General features: G+C 59.0%; 1 protein-coding gene across 2 annotated transcripts in view; it reads right to left on the bottom strand.

Moving 5' to 3' along the window:
• LOC140398951 (mitochondrial carnitine/acylcarnitine carrier protein-like) overlaps positions 1 to 20,840 on the bottom strand; it is a 213,880-nt gene that overhangs the window by 38,223 nt on the left and 154,817 nt on the right. For both annotated transcript variants that reach the window (XM_072487947.1, XM_072487946.1), the window contains exons 6-7: positions 17,986 to 18,058; positions 17,327 to 17,436 (exon numbers count right to left, since the gene is read on the bottom strand). In XM_072487947.1, coding sequence (XP_072344048.1) covers positions 17,327 to 17,436; positions 17,986 to 18,058 — 183 coding nt within the window. The remainder of the gene's footprint in view (positions 1 to 17,326; positions 17,437 to 17,985; positions 18,059 to 20,840) is intronic.

Below are 20,840 nucleotides of genomic sequence, written 5' to 3'. Positions count from 1 at the left end.
CTCTCACTGGGGTACGGGTCACACACACTGACTCTCACTGGGGTACGGGTCCCACACACACTGACTCTCGCTGGGGTACGGGTCCCACACACACTGACTCTCACTGGGGTACGGGTATCACACACACTGACTCTCACTGCGGTACGGGTTTCACACACACTGACTCTCACTGGGGTACGGGTCACACACACTGACTCTCACTGGGGTACGGGTCCCACACACACTGACTCTCACTGGGGTACGGGTTTCAGACACTGACTCTCACTGGGGTACGGGTCCCACACACTGACTCTCACTGGGGTACGGGTCTCACACACACTGACTCACACTGGGGTACGGGACACGCACACTGACTCTCACTGGGGTACGGGTCCCACACACACTGACTCTCACTGGGGTACGGGTAACATACACACTGACTCTCACTGGGGTACGAGTCCCACACACACTGACTCACACTGGGGTACGGGTAACACACACACTGACTCTCACTGGGGTACGGGTCTCATACACTGACTCTCACTGGGGTACGGGTCTCACACTCACTGACTCTCACTGGGGTACGGGTAACACACACACTGACTCTCACTGGGGTACGGGTCCCACACACACTGACTCTCACTGGGGTACGGGTAACACACACTGACTCTCACTGGGGTACGGGTCCCACACACACTGACTCTCACTAGGGTACGGGTAACACACACACTGACTCTCACTGGGGTACGAGTCCCACACACACTGACTCACACTGGGGTACGGGTAACACACACACTGACTCTCATTGGGGTACGGGTCTCACACACTGACTCTCACTGGGGTACGGGTCTCACACACACTGACTCTCACTGGGGTACGGGTCACACACACACACTGACTCTCACTGGGGTACGGGTCCCACACACACTGACTGTCACTGGGGTACGGGTCCCACACACACTGACTCTCACTGGGGTACGAGTCCCACACACACTGACTCACACTGGGGTACGGGTCCCACACACACTGACTCTCACTGGGGTACGGGTCCCACACACACTGACTCTCACTGGGGTACAGGTCCCACACACACCGACTCTCACTGAGGTATGGGTCACACACACACTGACTCTCACTGGGGTACGAGTCCCACACACACTGACTCACACTGGGGTTCGGGTCCCACACACACTGACTCTCAATGGGGTACGGGTCCCACACACACACTGACTCTCACTGGGGTACGGGTCCCACACACACTGACTCTCACTGGGGTACGGGTCTCACACACACTGACTCTCACTGGGGTACGGGTCTCACACACACTGACTTTCACTGGGGTACGGGTCCCACACACACTGACTCTCACTGGGGTACAGGTCCCACACACACACTGACTCTCACTGGGGTACGGGTAACACACACGCACACTCACACTGGGGTACGGGTAACACACACACGGACTCTCACTGGGGTACGGGTCCCAGACACACTGACTCTCACTGGGGTACGAGTCCCACACACACGGACTCACACTGGGGTACGGGTAACACACACACTGACTCTCACTGGGGTACGGGTCTCACACACTGACTCTCACTGGGGTTCGGGTCTCACACACACTGACTCTCACTGGGGTACGGGTCACACACACACACTGACTCTCACTGGGGTACGGGTCCCACACACACACTGACTCTCACTGGGGTACGGGTCCCACACACACTGACTCTCACTGGGGTACGGGACACGCACAGTGACTCTCACTGGGGTACGGGTCCCACACACACTGACTCTCACTGGGGTACGGGACACGCACACACTGACTCTCACTGAGGTACAGGTCCCACACACACTGACTCTCACTGGGGTACGGGTCCCACACACACTGACTCTCACTGGGGTACGGGTCCCACACACACTGACTCTCACTGGGGTACAGGTCCCACACACACCGACTCTCACTGGGGTACGAGTCCCACACACACTGACTCACACTGGGGTACGGGTCCCACACACACTGACTCTCACTGGGGTACGGGTCCCACACACACTGACTCTCACTGGGGTACAGGTCCCTCACACACTGACTCGCACTGGGGTATGGGTCCCACACACACCGACTCTCACTGGGGTATGGGTCACACACACACTGACTCTCACTGGGGTACGGCTCCCACACACTGACTCTCACTGGGGTACGGGTCCCACACACACTGACTCTCACTGAGGTACGGGTGCCACACACACTGACTCTCACTGGGGTACGGGTCACACACACACTGACTCTCACTAGGGTACGGGTCCCACACACACTCTGACTCTCACTGGGGTACAGGTCCCACACACACTGACTCTCACTGGGGTACGGGTCCCACACACACTGACTCTCACTGGGGCACGGGTCCCACACACACTGACTCTCACTGGGGTATAGGTCCCACACACACTGACTCTCACTGGGGTACGGGTCCCACACACACTGACTCTCACTGGGGTACAGGTCCCACACACACCGACTCTCACTGGGGTACGGGACACACACAGTGACTCTCACTGGGGTACGGGTCCCACACACACTCTGACTCTCACTGGGGTACGGGTCCTACACACACTGACTCTCACTGGGGTACGGGTGCCACACACACTGACTCTCACTGGGGTACGGGTCCCACACACACTGACTCTCACTGGGGTATGGGTCCCACACACACACTGACTCTCACTGGGGTACGGGTAACACACACACTGACTCACACTGGGGTTCGGGTCCCACACACACTGACTCTCAATGGGGTACGGGTCCCACACACACACTGACTCTCACTGGGGTACGGGTCCCACACACACTGACTCTCACTGGGGTACGGGTCTCACACACACTGACTCTCACTGGGGTACGGGTCTCACACACACTGACTTTCACTGGGGTACGGGTCCCACACACACTGACTCTCACTGGGGTACAGGTCCCACACACACACTGACTCTCACTGGGGTACGGGTAACACACACGCACACTCACACTGGGGTACGGGTAACACACACACGGACTCTCACTGGGGTACGGGTCCCAGACACACTGACTCTCACTGGGGTACGAGTCCCACACACACTGACTCACACTGGGGTACGGGTAACACACACACTGACTCTCACTGGGGTACGGGTCTCACACACTGACTCTCACTGGGGTTCGGGTCTCACACACACTGACTCTCACTGGGGTACGGGTCACACACACACACTGACTCTCACTGGGGTACGGGTCCCACACACACACTGACTCTCACTGGGGTACGGGTCCCACACACACTGACTCTCACTGGGGTACGGGACACGCACAGTGACTCTCACTGGGGTACGGGTCCCACACACACTGACTCTCACTGGGGTACGGGACACGCACACACTGACTCTCACTGAGGTACAGGTCCCACACACACTGACTCACACTGGGGTACGGGTAACACACACACTGACTCTCACTGGGGTACGGGTCTCACACACTGACTCTCACTGGGGTTCGGGTCTCACACACACTGACTCTCACTGGGGTACGGGTCACACACACACACTGACTCTCACTGGGGTACGGGTCCCACACACACACTGACTCTCACTGGGGTACGGGTCCCACACACACTGACTCTCACTGGGGTACGGGACACGCACAGTGACTCTCACTGGGGTACGGGTCCCACACACACTGACTCTCACTGGGGTACGGGACACGCACACACTGACTCTCACTGAGGTACAGGTCCCACACACACTGACTCTCACTGGGGTACGGGTCCCACACACACTGACTCTCGCTGGGGTACAGGTCCCACACACACCGACTCTCACTGGGGTACGAGTCCCACACACACTGACTCACACTGGGGTACGGGTCCCACACACACTGACTCTCACTGGGGTACGGGTCCCACACACACTGACTCTCACTGGGGTACAGGTCCCTCACACACTGACTCGCACTGGGGTATGGGTCCCACACACACCGACTCTCACTGGGGTATGGGTCACACACACACTGACTCTCACTGGGGTACGGGTCCCACACACTGACTCTCACTGGGGTACGGGTCCCACACACACTGACTCTCACTGAGGTACGGGTGCCACACACACTGACTCTCACTGGGGTACGGGTCACACACACACTGACTCTCACTAGGGTACGGGTCCCACACACACTCTGACTCTCACTGGGGTACAGGTCCCACACACACTGACTCTCACTGGGGTACGGGTCCCACACACACTGACTCTCACTGGGGCACGGGTCCCACACACACTGACTCTCACTGGGGTATAGGTCCCACACACACTGACTCTCACTGGGGTACGGGTCCCACACACACTGACTCTCACTGGGGTACAGGTCCCACACACACCGACTCTCACTGGGGTACGGGACACACACAGTGACTCTCACTGGGGTACGGGTCCCACACACACTCTGACTCTCACTGGGGTACGGGTCCTACACACACTGACTCTCACTGGGGTACGGGTGCCACACACACTGACTCTCACTGGGGTACGGGTCCCACACACACTGACTCTCACTGGGGTATGGGTCCCACACACACACTGACTCTCACTGGGGTACGGGTAACACACACACTGACTCTCACTGGGGTACGGGTTTCACACACACTGACTCTCACTGGGGTACGAGTCCCACACACACTGACTCTCACTGGGGTACGGGTCCCACACACACTGACTCTCACTGGGGTACGGGTCCCACACACACTGACTCTCACTGGGGTACGGGTCCCACACACACCGACTCTCACTGGGGTACGGGTCCCACACACACTGACTCTCACTGGGGTACAGGTCCCACACACACACTGACTCTCACTGGGGTACGGGTAGCACACACACTGACTCACACTGGGGTACGGGTAACACACACACTGACTCTCACTGGGGTACGAGTCCCACACACACTGACTCACACTGGGGTACGGGTAACACACACACTGACTCTCACTGGGGTACGGGTCTCACACAATGACTCTCACTGGGGAACGGGTCTCACACACACTGACTCTCACTGGGGTACGGGTCACACACACACACTGACTCTCACTGGGGTACGGGTCTCACACACACTGCCTGTCACTGGGGTACGGGTCCCACACACAATGACTCTCACTGGGGTACGGGTCCCACACACACACTGACTCTCACTGGGGTACGGGTAACACACACACTGACTCACACTGGGGTACGGGTAACACACACACTGACTCTCACTGGGGTACGAGTCCCACACACACTGACTCACACTGGGGTACGGGTAACACACACACTGACTCTCACTGGGGTACGGGTCTCACACACTGACTCTCACTGGGGAACGGGTCTCACACACACTGACTCTCACTGGGGTACGGGTCACACACACACACTGACTCTCACTGGGGTACGGGTCTCACACACACTGCCTGTCACTGGGGTACGGGTCCCACACACAATGACTCTCACTGGGGTACGGGACACGCACACTGACTCTCACTGGGGTACAGGTCCCACACACACTGACTCTCACTGGGGTACGCGTCCCACACACACACTGACTCTCTCTGGGCTACGGGTCCCACACACGCAGACTCTCACTGACTCTCACTGGGCTACGGGTCCCACACACGCAGACTCTCACTGACTCTCACTGGGACACGGGTCCCACACACACTGACTCTCACTGGGGTACGGGTCCCACACACACTGACTCTCACTGGGGTACGAGTCCCACACACACCGACTCTCACTGGGGTACGGGTCCCACACACACTGACTCTCACTGGGGTACGAGTCCCACACACACCGACTCACACTGGGGTACGGGTCCCACACACACTGGCTCTCACTGACTCTCACTCGGGTACGGGTCCCACACACACCGACTCTCACTGGGGTACGAGTCCCACACACACTGACTCACACTGGGGTACGGGTCCCACACACACTGACTCTCACTCGGGTACAGGTCCCACACACACCGACTCTCACTGGGGTATGGGTCACACACAAACTGACTCTCACTGATGTACGGGTCCCACACACACTGACTCTCACTGGGGTACGGGTCCCACACACACTGACTCTCACTGAGGTACGGGTGCCACACACACTGACTCTCACTGGGGTACGGGTCCCACACACTGACTCTCACTGGGGTACGGGTCCCACACACACTGACTCTCACTGGGGTACAGGTCCCACACACACCGACTCTCACTGGGGTACAGGTCCCACACACACCGACTCTCACTGGGGTACGGGACACACACAGTGACTCTCACTGGGGTACAAGTCCTACACACACTGACTCTCACTGGGGTACGGGTCCCACACACACTGACTCTCACTGGGGTACGGGTGCCACACACACTGACTCTCACTGGTTAAGGGTCCCACACACACTGACTCTCACTGGGGTATGGGTCCCACACACACACTGACTCTCACTGGGGTACGGGTCTCACACACACTGACTCTCACTGGGGTTCGGGTTTCACACACACTGACTCTCACTGGGGTACGGGTTTCACACACACTGACTCTCACTGGGGTACGGGTCCCACACACACTGACTCTCACTGGGGTACGGGTAACACACACACTGACTCACACTGGGGTACGGGTAACACACACACTGACTCTCACTGGGGTACGAGTCCCACACACACCGACTCACACTGGGGTACGGGTAACACACACACTGACTCTCACTGGGGTACCGGTCTCACACACTGACTCTCACTGGGGAACGGGTCTCACACACACTGACTCTCACTGGGGTACGGGTCACACACACACACTGACTCTCACTGGGGTACGGGTCTCACACACACTGCCTGTCACTGGGGTACGGGTCCCACACACAATGACTCTCACTGGGGTACGGGACACGCACACTGACTCTCACTGGGGTACAGGTCCCACACACACTGACTCTCACTGGGGTACGCGTCCCACACACACACTGACTCTCTCTGGGCTACGGGTCCCACACACGCAGACTCTCACTGACTCTCACTGGGCTACGGGTGCCACACACACTGACTCTCACTGGTTAAGGGTCCCACACACGCAGACTCTCACTGGGGTATGGGTCCCACACACACACTGACTCTCACTGGGGTACGGGTTTCACACACACTGACTCTCACTGGGGTACGGGTTTCACACACACTGACTCTCACTGGGGTATGGGATTCACACACACTGACTCTCACTGGGGTACGGGTCCCACACACACTGACTCTCACTGGGGTACGAGTCCCACACACACTGACTCTCACTGGGGTACGGGATCCACACACACTGAATCTCACTGGGGTACGGGTCCCACACCACACTGACTCTCACTGGGGTACGGGTCCCACACACACTGACTCTCACTGGGGTACGGGTCCCACACACACCGACTCTCACTGGGGTACGGGTCCCACACACACTCTGACTCTCACTGGGGTACGGGTCCCACACACACTGGCTCTCACTGGGGTACGGGTCCCACACACACTGACTCTCACTGGGGTATGGGTCCCACACACACTGACTCTCACTGGGCTACGGGTCCCACACACGCAGACTCTCACTGACTCTCACTGGGACACGGGTCCCACACACACTGACTCTCACTGGGGTACGGGTCCCACACACTGACTCTCACTGGGGTACGGGTCCCACACACACTGACTCTCACTGGGGTACAGGTCCCACACACACCGACTCTCACTGGGGTACAGGTCCCACACACACCGACTCTCACTGGGGTACGGGACACACACAGTGACTCTCACTGGGGTACAGGTCCTACACACACTGACTCTCACTGGGGTACGGGTCCCACACACACTGACTCTCACTGGGGTACGGGTGCCACACACACTGACTCTCACTGGTTAAGGGTCCCACACACACTGACTCTCACTGGGGTATGGGTCCCACACACACACTGACTCTCACTGGGGTACGGGTCTCACACACACTGACTCTCACTGGGGTACGGGTTTCACACACACTGACTCTCACTGGGGTACGGGTTTCACACACACTGACTCTCACTGGGGTACGAGTCCCACACACACTGACTCTCACTGGGGTACGGGTCCCACACACACTGACTCTCACTGGGGTACGGTTCCACACACACTGACTCTCACTGGGGTACGGGTCCCACACACAACGACTCTCACTGGGGTACGGGTCCCACACACACTGACTCTCACTGGGGTACAGGTCCCACACACACACTGACTCTCACTGGGGTACGGGTAACACACACACTGACTCACACTGGGGTACGGGTAACACACACACTAACTCTCACTGGGGTACGGGTCCCACACACACTGACTCACACTGGGGTACGGGTAACACACACACTGACTCTCACTGGGGTACGGGTCTCACACACTGACTCTCACTGGGGAACGGGTCTCACACACACTGACTCTCACTGGGGTACGGGTCACACACAAACACTGACTCTCACTGGGGTACGGGTCTCACACACACTGCCTGTCACTGGGGTACGGGTCCCACACACAATGACTCTCACTGGGGTACGGGACACGCACACTGACTCTCACTGGGGTACAGGTCCCACACACACTGACTCTCACTGGGGTACGCGTCCCACACACACACTGACTCTCTCTGGGCTACGGGTCCCACACACATTGACTCTCACTGGTTAAGGGTCCCACACACACTGACTCTCACTGGGGTATGGGTCCCACACACACACTGACTCTCACTGGGGTACGGGTCTCACACACACTGACTCTCACTGGGGTACGGGTTTCACTCACACTGACTCTCACTGGGGTACGGGTTTCACACACACTGACTCTCACTGGGGTACGGGTCCCACACACACTGACTCTCACTGGGGTACGAGTCCCACACACACTGACTCTCACTGGGGTATGGGTCCCACACACACACTGACTCTCACTGGGGTACGGGTCCCACACCACACTGACTCTCACTGGGGTACGGGTCCCACACACACTGACTCTCACTGGGGTACGGGTCCCACACACACCGACTCTCACTGGGGTACGAGTCCCACACACACTGACTCACACTGGGGTACGGGTAACACACACACTGACTCTCACTGGGGTACGGGTCTCACACACTGACTCTCACTGGGGAACGGGTCTCACACACACTGACTCTCACTGGGGTACGGGTCACACACACACACTGACTCTCACTGGGGTACGGGTCTCACACACACTGCCTGTCACTGGGGTACGGGTCCCACACACAATGACTCTCACTGGGGTACGGGACACGCACACTGACTCTCACTGGGGTACAGGTCCCACACACACTGACTCTCACTGGGGTACGCGTCCCACACACACACTGACTCTCTCTGGGCTACGGGTCCCACACACGCAGACTCTCACTGACTCTCACTGGGCTACGGGTGCCACACACACTGACTCTCACTGGTTAAGGGTCCCACACACACTGACTCTCACTGGGGTATGGGTCCCACACACACACTGACTCTCACTGGGGTACGGGTCTCACACACACTGACTCTCACTGGGGTACGGGTTTCACACACACTGACTCTCACTGGGGTACGGGTTTCACACACACTGACTCTCACTGGGGTACGGGTCCCACACACACTGACTCTCACTGGGGTACGAGTCCCACACACACTGACTCTCACTGGGGTACGGGTCCCACACACACTGACTCTCACTGGGGTACGGGTCCCACACCACACTGACTCTCACTGGGGTACGGGTCCCACACACACTGACTCTCACTGGGGTACGGGTCCCACACACACCGACTCTCACTGGGGTACGGGTCCCACACACACTCTGACTCTCACTGGGGTACGGGTCCCACACACACTGGCTCTTACTGGGGTACGGGTCCCACACACACTGACTCTCACTGGGGTATGGGTCCCACACACACTGACTCTCACTGGGCTACGGGTCCCACACACGCAGACTCTCACTGACTCTCACTGGGACACGGGTCCCACACACACTGACTCTCACTGGGGTACGGGTCCCACACACTGACTCTCACTGGGGTACGGGTCCCACACACACTGACTCTCACTGGGGTACAGGTCCCACACACACCGACTCTCACTGGGGTACAGGTCCCACACACACCGACTCTCACTGGGGTACGGGACACACACAGTGACTCTCACTGGGGTACAGGTCCTACACACACTGACTCTCACTGGGGTACGGGTCCCACACACACTGACTCTCACTGGGGTACGGGTGCCACACACACTGACTCTCACTGGTTAAGGGTCCCACACACACTGACTCTCACTGGGGTATGGGTCCCACACACACACTGACTCTCACTGGGGTACGGGTCTCACACACACTGACTCTCACTGGGGTACGGGTTTCACACACACTGACTCTCACTGGGGTACGGGTTTCACACACACTGACTCTCACTGGGGTACGAGTCCCACACACACTGACTCTCACTGGGGTACGGGTCCCACACACACTGACTCTCACTGGGGTACGGGTCCCACACACACTGACTCTCACTGGGGTACGGGTCCCACACACAACGACTCTCACTGGGGTACGGGTCCCACACACACTGACTCTCACTGGGGTACAGGTCCCACACACACACTGACTCTCACTGGGGTACGGGTAACACACACACTGACTCACACTGGGGTACGGGTAACACACACACTGACTCTCACTGGGGTACGAGTCCCACACACACTGACTCACACTGGGGTACGGGTAACACACACACTGACTCTCACTGGGGTACGGGTCTCACACACTGACTCTCACTGGGGAACGGGTCTCACACACACTGACTCTCACTGGGGTACGGGTCACACACACACTGACTCTCACTGGGGTACGTGTCCCACACACACTGACTCTCACTGGGGTACGGGTCTCACACACACTGACTCTCACTGGGGTACGGGTTTCACACACACTGACTCTCACTGGGGTACGGGTTTCACACACACTGACTCTCACAGGGGTACGGGTCTCACACACACTGACTCTCACTGGGGTACGAGTCCCACACACACTGACTCTCACTGGGGTACGGGTCCCACACACACTGACTCTCACTTGGGTACGGGTCCCACACACACTGACTCTCACTGGGGTACGGGTCCCACACACACCGACTCTCACTGGGGTACGGGTCCCACACACACTCTGACTCTCACTGGGGTACGGGTCCCACACACACTGGCTCTCACTGGGGTACGGGTCCCACACACACTGACTCTCACTGGGGTATGGGTCCCACACACACTGACTCTCACTGGTGTATGGGTTCCACACACACCGACTCTCACTGGGGTACGGGTCCCACACACACGCTGACTCTCACTGGGGTACAGGTCCCACACACACCGACTCTCATGGGGTACAGGTCCCACGCACACCGACTCTCACTGGGGTACGGGACACACACAGTGACTCTCACTGGGGTACGGGTCCTACACTCACTGACTCTCACTGGGGTACGGGTCCCACACACACTCTGACTCTCACTGGGGTACAGGTCCCACACACACTGACTCTCACTGGGGTACGGGTCCCACACACACGGACTCTCACTGGGGTACGGGTCCCACACACACTGACTCTCACTGGGGTACGGGTCCCACACACACTGACTCTCACTGGGGTACGGGTCCCACACACACTGACTCTCACTGGGGTACGGGTCCCACACACACTGACTCTCACTGGGGTACGGGTCCCACACACACACTGACTCTCACTGGGGTACGGGTAACACACACACTGACTCTCACTGGCGTACAGGTCCCACACACACTGACTCTCACTGGGCTGCGGGTCCCACACGCACTGACTCTCACTGGGGTACGGGTTCCACATACACTGACTCTCACTGGGGTTCGGGTCCCACACTCACTGACTCCCACTGGGGTACGGGTCCCACACACACTGTCTCTCACTGGGGTACAGGTCCCACACACACTGACTCTCACTGGGGTACGGGTCCCACACACACTGACTCTCACTGGGGTACAGGTCCCACACACACTGACTCTCACTGGGGTACGGGTCCCACACACACTGACTCTCACTGGGGTACGGGTCCCACACACACTGACTCTCACTGGGTTACAGGTCCCCCACACACTGACTCTCACTGGGGTTCGGGTCCCACACTCACTGACTCCCACTGGGGTACGGGTCCCACACACACTGATTCTCACTGGGGTACGGGTCCCACACACACTGACTCTCACTTCGGTACGGGTCCCACACACACTGTCTCTCACTGGGGTACGGGTCCCACACACACTGACTCTCACTGGGGTACAGGTCCCACACACACTGACTCTCACTGGGGTACGGGTCCCACACACACTGACTCTCACTGGGGTATGGGTCACACACACACTGACTCTCACTGGGGTACGGGTCCCACACACTATCTCTCACTGGGGTACGGGTCCCACACACACTGACTCTCACTGAGGTACGGGTGCCACACACACTGACTCTCACTGGGGTACGGGTCCCACACACACTGACTCTCACTGGGGTACGGGTCCCACACACACTCTGACTCTCACTGGGGTACGGGTCACACACACACTGACTCTCACTGAGGTACGGGTGCCACACACACTGACTCTCACTGGGGTACGGGTCCCACACACACTGACTCTCACTGGGGTACAGGTCCCACACACACCGACTCTCACTGGGGTACGGGACACACACAGTGACTCTCACTGGGGTACGGGTCCTACACACACTGACTCTCACTGGGGTACGTGTAACACACACACTGACTCTCACTGGGGTACAGGTCCCACACACACTGACTCTCACTGGGGTACGGGTTCCACACACACCGACTCTCACTGGGGTACGGGTCCCACACACACTGACTCTCACTGGGGTACGGGTCCCACACACACACTGACTCTCACTGGGGTACGGGTAACACACACACTGACTCTCACTGGGGTACGGGTTTCACACACACTGACTCTCACTGGGGTACGAGTCCCACACACACTGACTCTCACTGGGGTACGGGTCTCACACACACTGACTCTCACTGGGGTACGGGTCCCACACACACTGACTCTCACTGGGGTACGGGTCCCACACACACTGACTTTCACTGGTGTACGGGTCCCACACACACCGACTCTCACTGGGGTACGGGTCCCACACACACTCTGACTCTCACTGGGGTACGGGTCCCACACACACTGGCTCTCACTGGGGTACGGGTCCCACACACACTGACTCTCACTGGGGTATGGGTCCCACACACACTGACTCTCACTGGTGTACGGGTCCCACAAACACCGACTCTCACTGGGGTACGGGTCCCACACACACTCTGACTCTCACTGGGGTACAGATCCTTCACACACCGACTCTCACTGGGGTACAGGTCCCACACACACCGACTCTCACTGGGGTACGGGACACACACAGTGACTCTCACTGGTGTACGGGTCCTACACACACTGACTCTCACTGGGGTACGGGTCCCACACACACTCTGACTCTCACTGGGGTACAGGTCCCACACACACTGACTCTCACTGGTGTACGGGTCCCACACACACGGACTCTCACTGGGGTACGGGTCCCACACACACTGACTCTCACTGGGGTACAGGTCCCACACACACTGACTCTCACTGGGGTACGGGTCCCACACACACTGACTCTCACTGGGGTACGGGTCCCACACACACACTGACTCTCACTGGGGTACGGGTAACACACACACTGACTCTCACTGGGATACAGGTCCCACACACACTGACTCTCACTGGGGTACGGGTCCCACACGCTCTGACTCTCACTGGGGTACGGGTCCCACATACACTGACTCTCACTGGGGTTCGGGTCCCACACACACTGACTCTCACTGGGGTCCGGGTCCCACACACACACTGACTCTCACTGGGGTACGGGTCCCACACACACTGACTCTCACTGGAGTACGGGTCCCAAACACACACTGACTCTCACTGGGGTACGGGTCCCACACACACTGACTCTCACTGGGGTACGGGTTTCACACACACTGACTCTCACTGGGGTACGTGTCCCACACACACTGACTCTCACTGGGGTACGGGTTTCACACATACTGACTCTCACTGGGGTACGAGTCCCACACACACTGACTCTCACTGGGGTACGGGTTCCACACACACTGACTCTCACTGGGGTACGGGTCCCACACACACTGACTCTCACTGGGGTACGGGTCCCACACACACTGACTCTCACTGGGGAACAGGTCACACAACACTGACTCTCACTGGGATACGGGTCCCACACACACTGACTCTCACTGGGGTATGGGTCCCACACACACTGACTCTCACTGGGGTATGGATCCCACACACTCTCAGACTCTCACTGGGGTACGGGACCCGCACACACTGACTCTCACTGAGGTATGGATTCCACACACACATTGCCTCCACCGGGACAGGGGTTCGACTGAAGCATAATCTATTTAAAGAACTCCATTAATTATAGGAAGGTATGTTGTCAAGACCGTTAAGCCAACTGGACAATTGACCTGGCTGCCAAATGTTGGCCTTGCACGCAATGCTCACATTCAACGAAGGAACTTGTATTTTAAAAAATGGGATTATTCAACATGTCCACAGAAACGACATCAACCAGGCCCACCCAAGATGGCCGCCAAACCCACTGGCAAAACTAAACGAAGATGGGTTCGCAGTCACTGTCCGCAAATTACCCCTGCCCGATCCCCCTCCCCCCCCCCCTTCCACCCTGAAACGTAACCGCACCCAAATATACATACAAAAACCAGTAAGACCAGGTGAAAACTAAAATCTACTTTTAATAAATCTAACCCTAAACAGAACAAAAACACCAAGCTCACTGCCTAAAACAAAATTAATATAATGAGGTGCAGTCAACCCCCACTGCTGCCGTTAGCAGCCAGAGTGAAGAAAAACGTGAACAGAAAAATGACACAAAGTATAAAAATATGCTTAAAACATAATACCCCCAACTCACAACGGTTGTAACAAACAGAGCAAAACCTCCCCCCATAGAATTAAATTCCCACCCCCGCACCAAATCCCACTTGCGAAACATTCAACCCACACACTGCAAACATGATCACGGACACGCAACCACAACCCCCTGTAGCCACAAGCCCACCCCCAACATCCAAAACAGCCTCAGAAACCTCAATCAATCCGCACCCAGCCCATGCTTTTTTTACACAAGAATCCATCTCCTCCCTGTCACGTGAGAGTGCCCTTTAAGAAATGGGTGTTTAAGCAGTGTACCTTTAAGAAATGGAGCTGCTCATGTTACTGGAGTGATGTCAGAGTGTGGGTGGAGCTGAGCTCCACCTCTGCTTTTTTTAGTTTCCGTTTGAGAAGAGCTTGGGTGTGTCTGTGTTTTTCAGTGAGCTGCATCTGAAGTCTGCCATCCAAAGACTATCTTAATCATTTGGTGAATTCAGAATTATCAATGATTTCAGCATTGAATGAAAACCTAATGTGCTCCTGTTTAGAGGTTTGTTAAGTCTTTTGGATGTGAAAAGGAGAGCAGACAGATTACTTAGTGTTGTATTCTTTGGGGGGTATTTTTGATTTACTGGTTGCTAAGATATTCACTGTTTGTTTTAAAAAGGTTAACTTGAGTTCATGGAATAAACATTGTTTTGTTTTAAAAACTACATTTCCATTTCTGCTGTCCCACACCTGTAGAGTGGGCCGTGTGCTCCCCACACCACAATCTAGTAAAAGTTGTGGGTCAGGTGAACTCCAGGATACACTTTGGATCCTGGCCCATAACATCCCATGCATCAAATAAATAGTCTATCCCCTCAAAAGCCATTCTTACCCCGCCGGAACAGGGGCTGGGGGGAAGGTTTTGCTCTGTTTGTTACAACCGTTGTGAGTTGGGGGTATTATCAGGGGCTGGTTTAGCACAGTGGGCTAAATTGCTGGCTTTTAAAGCAGACCAAGGCAGGCCAGCAGCACGGTTCAGTTCCCGTACCAGCCTCCCCGAACAGGCGCCGGAATGTGGCGACTAGGGGCTTTTCACAGTAACTTCATTTGAAGCCGACTTCTGACGATCAGCGATTTTTCATTTTCATCTCATTCACCACCCAAAGTCAGACTCTGCTTTTACACAGGGCGGCTGTGGCCTTGTTGAAGGCCATCCGCTTCTTTCCCAGCTCTGCTCCGTCGTCCTGGGAACACCTGATGGGCGTGACCTTCCCGCTTGTAGTCGCGATGCACCTTTGCCCATCTCAGCTTCGCAAGCGCTGCTCGCGGTGGTTCTCCGACTCGTTCACTTTGGCCTTCAGCACTTTATTGGCCTCAGCCATCAGAGACATCTCCGTTGGCAGAGAGGCAATCGGGTCGCTCTGCCTCGCAGGAGACACCTCCATGACTTGTATCGCGGCGCCAGGCGCTTCTGGCATCTCATTGGTCCTCTCCAACAGGACCTCTTCCATTGACTTGCGGAGGTCGCCCGATACTCCTGCCCTTGCTTCTCAACTTCCGCATCCAAGGTGCCGGTCAGTATTCCGGCCGTCACTATGGCGCTGAGGGCCCGGGTTCGTATATCGCAGTGTGGGTCAGCGAGGGCAGGGTTGAGGTGTGGTCAGGGGAGGCAGTGTGGGTCAGCGAGGGCCGGGTTGAGGTGTGGTCAGGGGCGGCAGTGTGGGTCAGCGAGGGCAGGGTTGAGGTGTGGTCAGGGGAGGCAGTGTGGGTCAGCGAGGGCAGGGTTGAGGTGTGGTCAGGGGCGGCAGTGTGGGTCAGCGAGGGACGGATTGAGGTGTGGTCAGGGGCGACAGTGTGGGTCAGGGGTCAGCGAGGGCAGGGTTGAGGTGTGGTCAGGGGAGGCAGTGTGGGTCAGCGAGGGCCGGGTTGAGGTGTGGTCAGGGGTGGCAGTGTGGGTCAGCGAGGGCAGGGTTGAGGTGTGGTCAGGGGTGGCAGTGTGGGTCAGCGAGGGCCGGGTTGAGGTGTGGTCAGGGGTGGCAGTGTGGGTCAGCGAGGGCCGGGTTGAGGTGTTGTCAGGGGTGGCAGTGTGGGACAGAGTGGTCAGGGGGGGATTGAAGGGAAATCCGTACAGATCCGGGTCTTCGAGATGAGCTGAAGATAACGTAGCGCGAAAATGGGAATGGGCGGCTGGGCGGGCGGCGTAATAGCTGCCGCATCGGGCAAGGGGTCGGAAGAGGTTCCCCGGCACCCTGCCCCCGACCCCCCACCCGCCCCACCCACTTCCTGACTCACCCGTCTGGAATCGAGACTTCACCACGTCGGCCGGAATGGCGACCATCCAGTTGAAGATTCCGGCCATGCCGCCCGCGAGGAGGATCCTGGGGGCGCTCAGGTCACACACACTGGACGGGGGTTTGGGGGGAAGAAACAGAGACAAACAGTACTGGGCGAGCAGGCGCGGGAGAGCTGTGTTCCGCGTCCATATTCACCCCCCCCCCCCCAATCCCCCCAGAAACCAAACAACACGGGCCCCACCCTCCCAGGACGAGGGCATTCAGCCTATCGCGCCTGCCCGAGTGATTCCATAATCTTCACCCCCTCCCCCACTCTCACCCCTGTCCGTACCCCCGTCCTCCGAGCCTCCCCTAGCCCTTCACGCCTTCCCCCTTCAGTGACTGACGCAAACCTTCACCCCCCCCCCCCCCCCCCTCCCCCACTCCGGTTACCGACCCTCCTCCCACTGGGAAACACTTCCTCCTCGTTTACTCGATGGAAACCCTCCAAACCCCGCCTCTCCCCCACCCTCCAAAGCCTCGATTTCACGTCCCAAATCGAGGGCCGTCAGAACCACTCTGGTCCTGGCGCCAACACGGGACCCCCCCAGGTGGGACGTGGTAACCGGATGTCTCTGGCTGAACGCATGTTCTCACACGGGTTTGACCACTACTGACCTTTGGCCCTTGGGGGTCAGGATATCCTTCAGCCACTCGTAGCTCAGGAAGTAAACCCCGCTCGCAGGCACATCTGATGGTTAAAAAGACCACGTCATTGGACAGCGGCAGCCTGGAGGGAAGGTCACTTCGGCGATGCGGCCTGCCAAACCGCGGGAAGGCCGCAACGCTGACCCCGCATGAACTCAGGACAGCGCGGCGCTCCCTCAGCACTGACCCTCCGACAGTGCGGCGCTCCCTCAGCACTGACCCTCCGACAGTGCGGCGCTCCCTCAGCACTGACCCTCCGACAGTGCGGCGCTCCCTCAGCACTGACCCTCCGACAGTGCGGCGCTCCCTCAGCACTGACCCTCCGACACTGCGGCGCTCCCTCAGCACTGACCCTCCGACAGTGCGGCGCTCCCTCAGCACTGACCCTCCGACAGTGCGGCGCTCCCTCAGCACTGACCCTCCGACAGTGTGGCGCTCCCTCAGCACTGACCCTCCGACAGTGCGGTGCTCCCTGAGCACTGACCCTCCCACAGTGCGGCGCTCCCTCAGCACTGACCCTCCGACAGTGCGGCGCTCCCTCAGCACTGACCCTCCGACAGTGCGGTGCTCCCTCAGCACTGACCCTCCCACAGTGCGGCGCTCCCTCAGCACTGACCCTCCGACAGTGCGGCGCTCCCTCAGCACTGACCCTCCGACAGTGCGGCGCTCCCTCAGCACTGACCCTCCGACAGTGCGGCGCTCCCTCAGCACTGACCCTCCGACAGTGCGGCGCTCCCTCAGCACTGACCCTCCGACAGTGCGGCGCTCCCTCAGCACTGACCCTCCGACACTGCGGTGCTCCCTCAGCACTGACCCTCCGACAGTGCGGCGCTCCCTCAGCACTGACCCTCCGACAGTGCGGCGCTCCCTCAGCACTGACCCTCCGACAGTGCGGTGCTCCCTGAGCACTGACCCTCCGACAGTGCGGTGCTCCCTGAGCACTGACCCTCCCAGAGTGCGGCGCTCCCTCAGCACTGACCCTCCGACAGTGCGGCGCTCCCTCAGCACTGACCCTCCGACAGTGCGGCGCTCCCTCAGCACTGACCCTCCGACAGTGCGGCGCTCCCTCAGCACTGACCCTCCGACAGTGCGGTGCCCCCTCAGCACTGACCCTCCGACAGTGCGGCGCTCCCTCAGCACTGACCCTCCGATAGTGCGGTGCTCCCTGAGCACTGACCCTCCCACAGTGCGGCGCTCCCTCAGCACTGACCCTCCGACAGTGCGGCGCTCCCTCAGCACTGACCCTCCGACAGTGCGGTGCTCCCTCAGCACTGACCCTCCGTCAGTGCGGCGCTCCCTCAGCACTGACCCTCCGACAGTGCGGCGCTCCCTCAGCACTGACCCTCCGACAGTGCGGCGCTCCCTCAGTACTGACCCTCCGACAGTGCGGCGCTCCCTCAGCACTGACCCTCCGACAGTGCGGCGCCCGCTCAGCACTGACCCTCCGACAGCGCGGCGCTCCCTCAGCACTGACCCTCTGACAGTGCGACGATCCCTCAGTACTGACCCTCTGACAGTGCGGCGCTCCCTCAGCACTGACCCTCCGACAGTGCGGCGCTCCCTCAGCACTGACCCTCTGACAGTGCGGCAATCCCTCAGCACTGACCCTCCGACAGTGCAGCGCACCCTCAGCAATGACCCTCCGACAGTGCGGCGCACCCTCAGCACTGACCCTCCGACAGTGCGGCGCTCCCTCAGCACTGACCCTCCAACAGTGCGGCACTCCCTCAGCACTGGACCTCCGACAGTGTGGCACTCCCTCAGCACTGACCCTCCAACAGTGCGGCGCTCCCTCAGCACTGACCCTCCGACAGTGCGGCGCTCCCTCAGCGCTGACCCTCCGACAGTGCGGCGCTCCCTCAGCACTGACCCTCCGACAGTGTGGCGCTCCCTCAGCACTGACCCTCCGACAGTGCGGTGCTCCCTCAGTACTGACCCTCCGACAGTGCGGTGCTCCCTCAGCACTGACCCTCCGACAGTGCGGTGCTCCCTCAGTACTGACCCTCCGACAGTGCGGTGCTCCCTCAGTACTGACCCTCCGACAGTGCGGCGCTCCCTCAGCACTGACCCTCCGACAGTGCGGCGCCCGCTCAGCACTGACCCTCCGACAGCGCGGCGCTCCCTCAGCACTGACCCTCTGACAGTGCGACGATCCCTCAGTACTGACCCTCTGACAGTGCGGCGCTCCCTCAGCACTGACCCTCCGACAGTGCGGCGCTCCCTCAGCACTGACCCTCTGACAGTGCGGCGATCCCTCAGCACTGACCCTCCGACAGTGCAGCGCACCCTCAGCACTGACCCTCCGACAGTGCGGCGCACCCTCAGCACTGACCCTCCGACAGTGCGGCGCTCCCTCAGCACTGACCCTCCGACAGTGCGGCACTCCCTCAGCACTGGACCTCCGACAGTGTGGCACTCCCTCAGCACTGACCCTCCAACAGTGCGGCGCTCCCTCAGCACTGACCCTCCGACAGTGCGGCGCTCCCTCAGCGCTGACCCTCCGACAGTGCGGCGCTCCCTCAGCACTGACCCTCCGACAGTGTGGCGCTCCCTCAGCACTGACCCTCCGACAGTGCGGTGCTCCCTCAGTACTGACCCTCCGACAGTGCGGTGCTCCCTCAGCACTGACCCTCCGACAGTGCGGTGCTCCCTCAGTACTGACCCTCCGACAGTGCGGTGCTCCCTCAGTACTGACCCTCCGACAGTGCGGCGCTCCCTCAGCACTGACCCTCCGACAGCGTGGCGCTCCCTCAGCACTGACCCTCCGACAGTGCGGCGCTCCCTCAGCACTGACCCTCCGACAGTGCGGTACTTTCCATTGAACG

This window comes from Scyliorhinus torazame, chromosome 22 (genome assembly GCF_047496885.1).
Source record: "Scyliorhinus torazame isolate Kashiwa2021f chromosome 22, sScyTor2.1, whole genome shotgun sequence".
NCBI lineage: Eukaryota > Metazoa > Chordata > Chondrichthyes > Carcharhiniformes > Scyliorhinidae > Scyliorhinus > Scyliorhinus torazame.
This window is presented reverse-complemented; position numbering and strand designations above follow the sequence as displayed.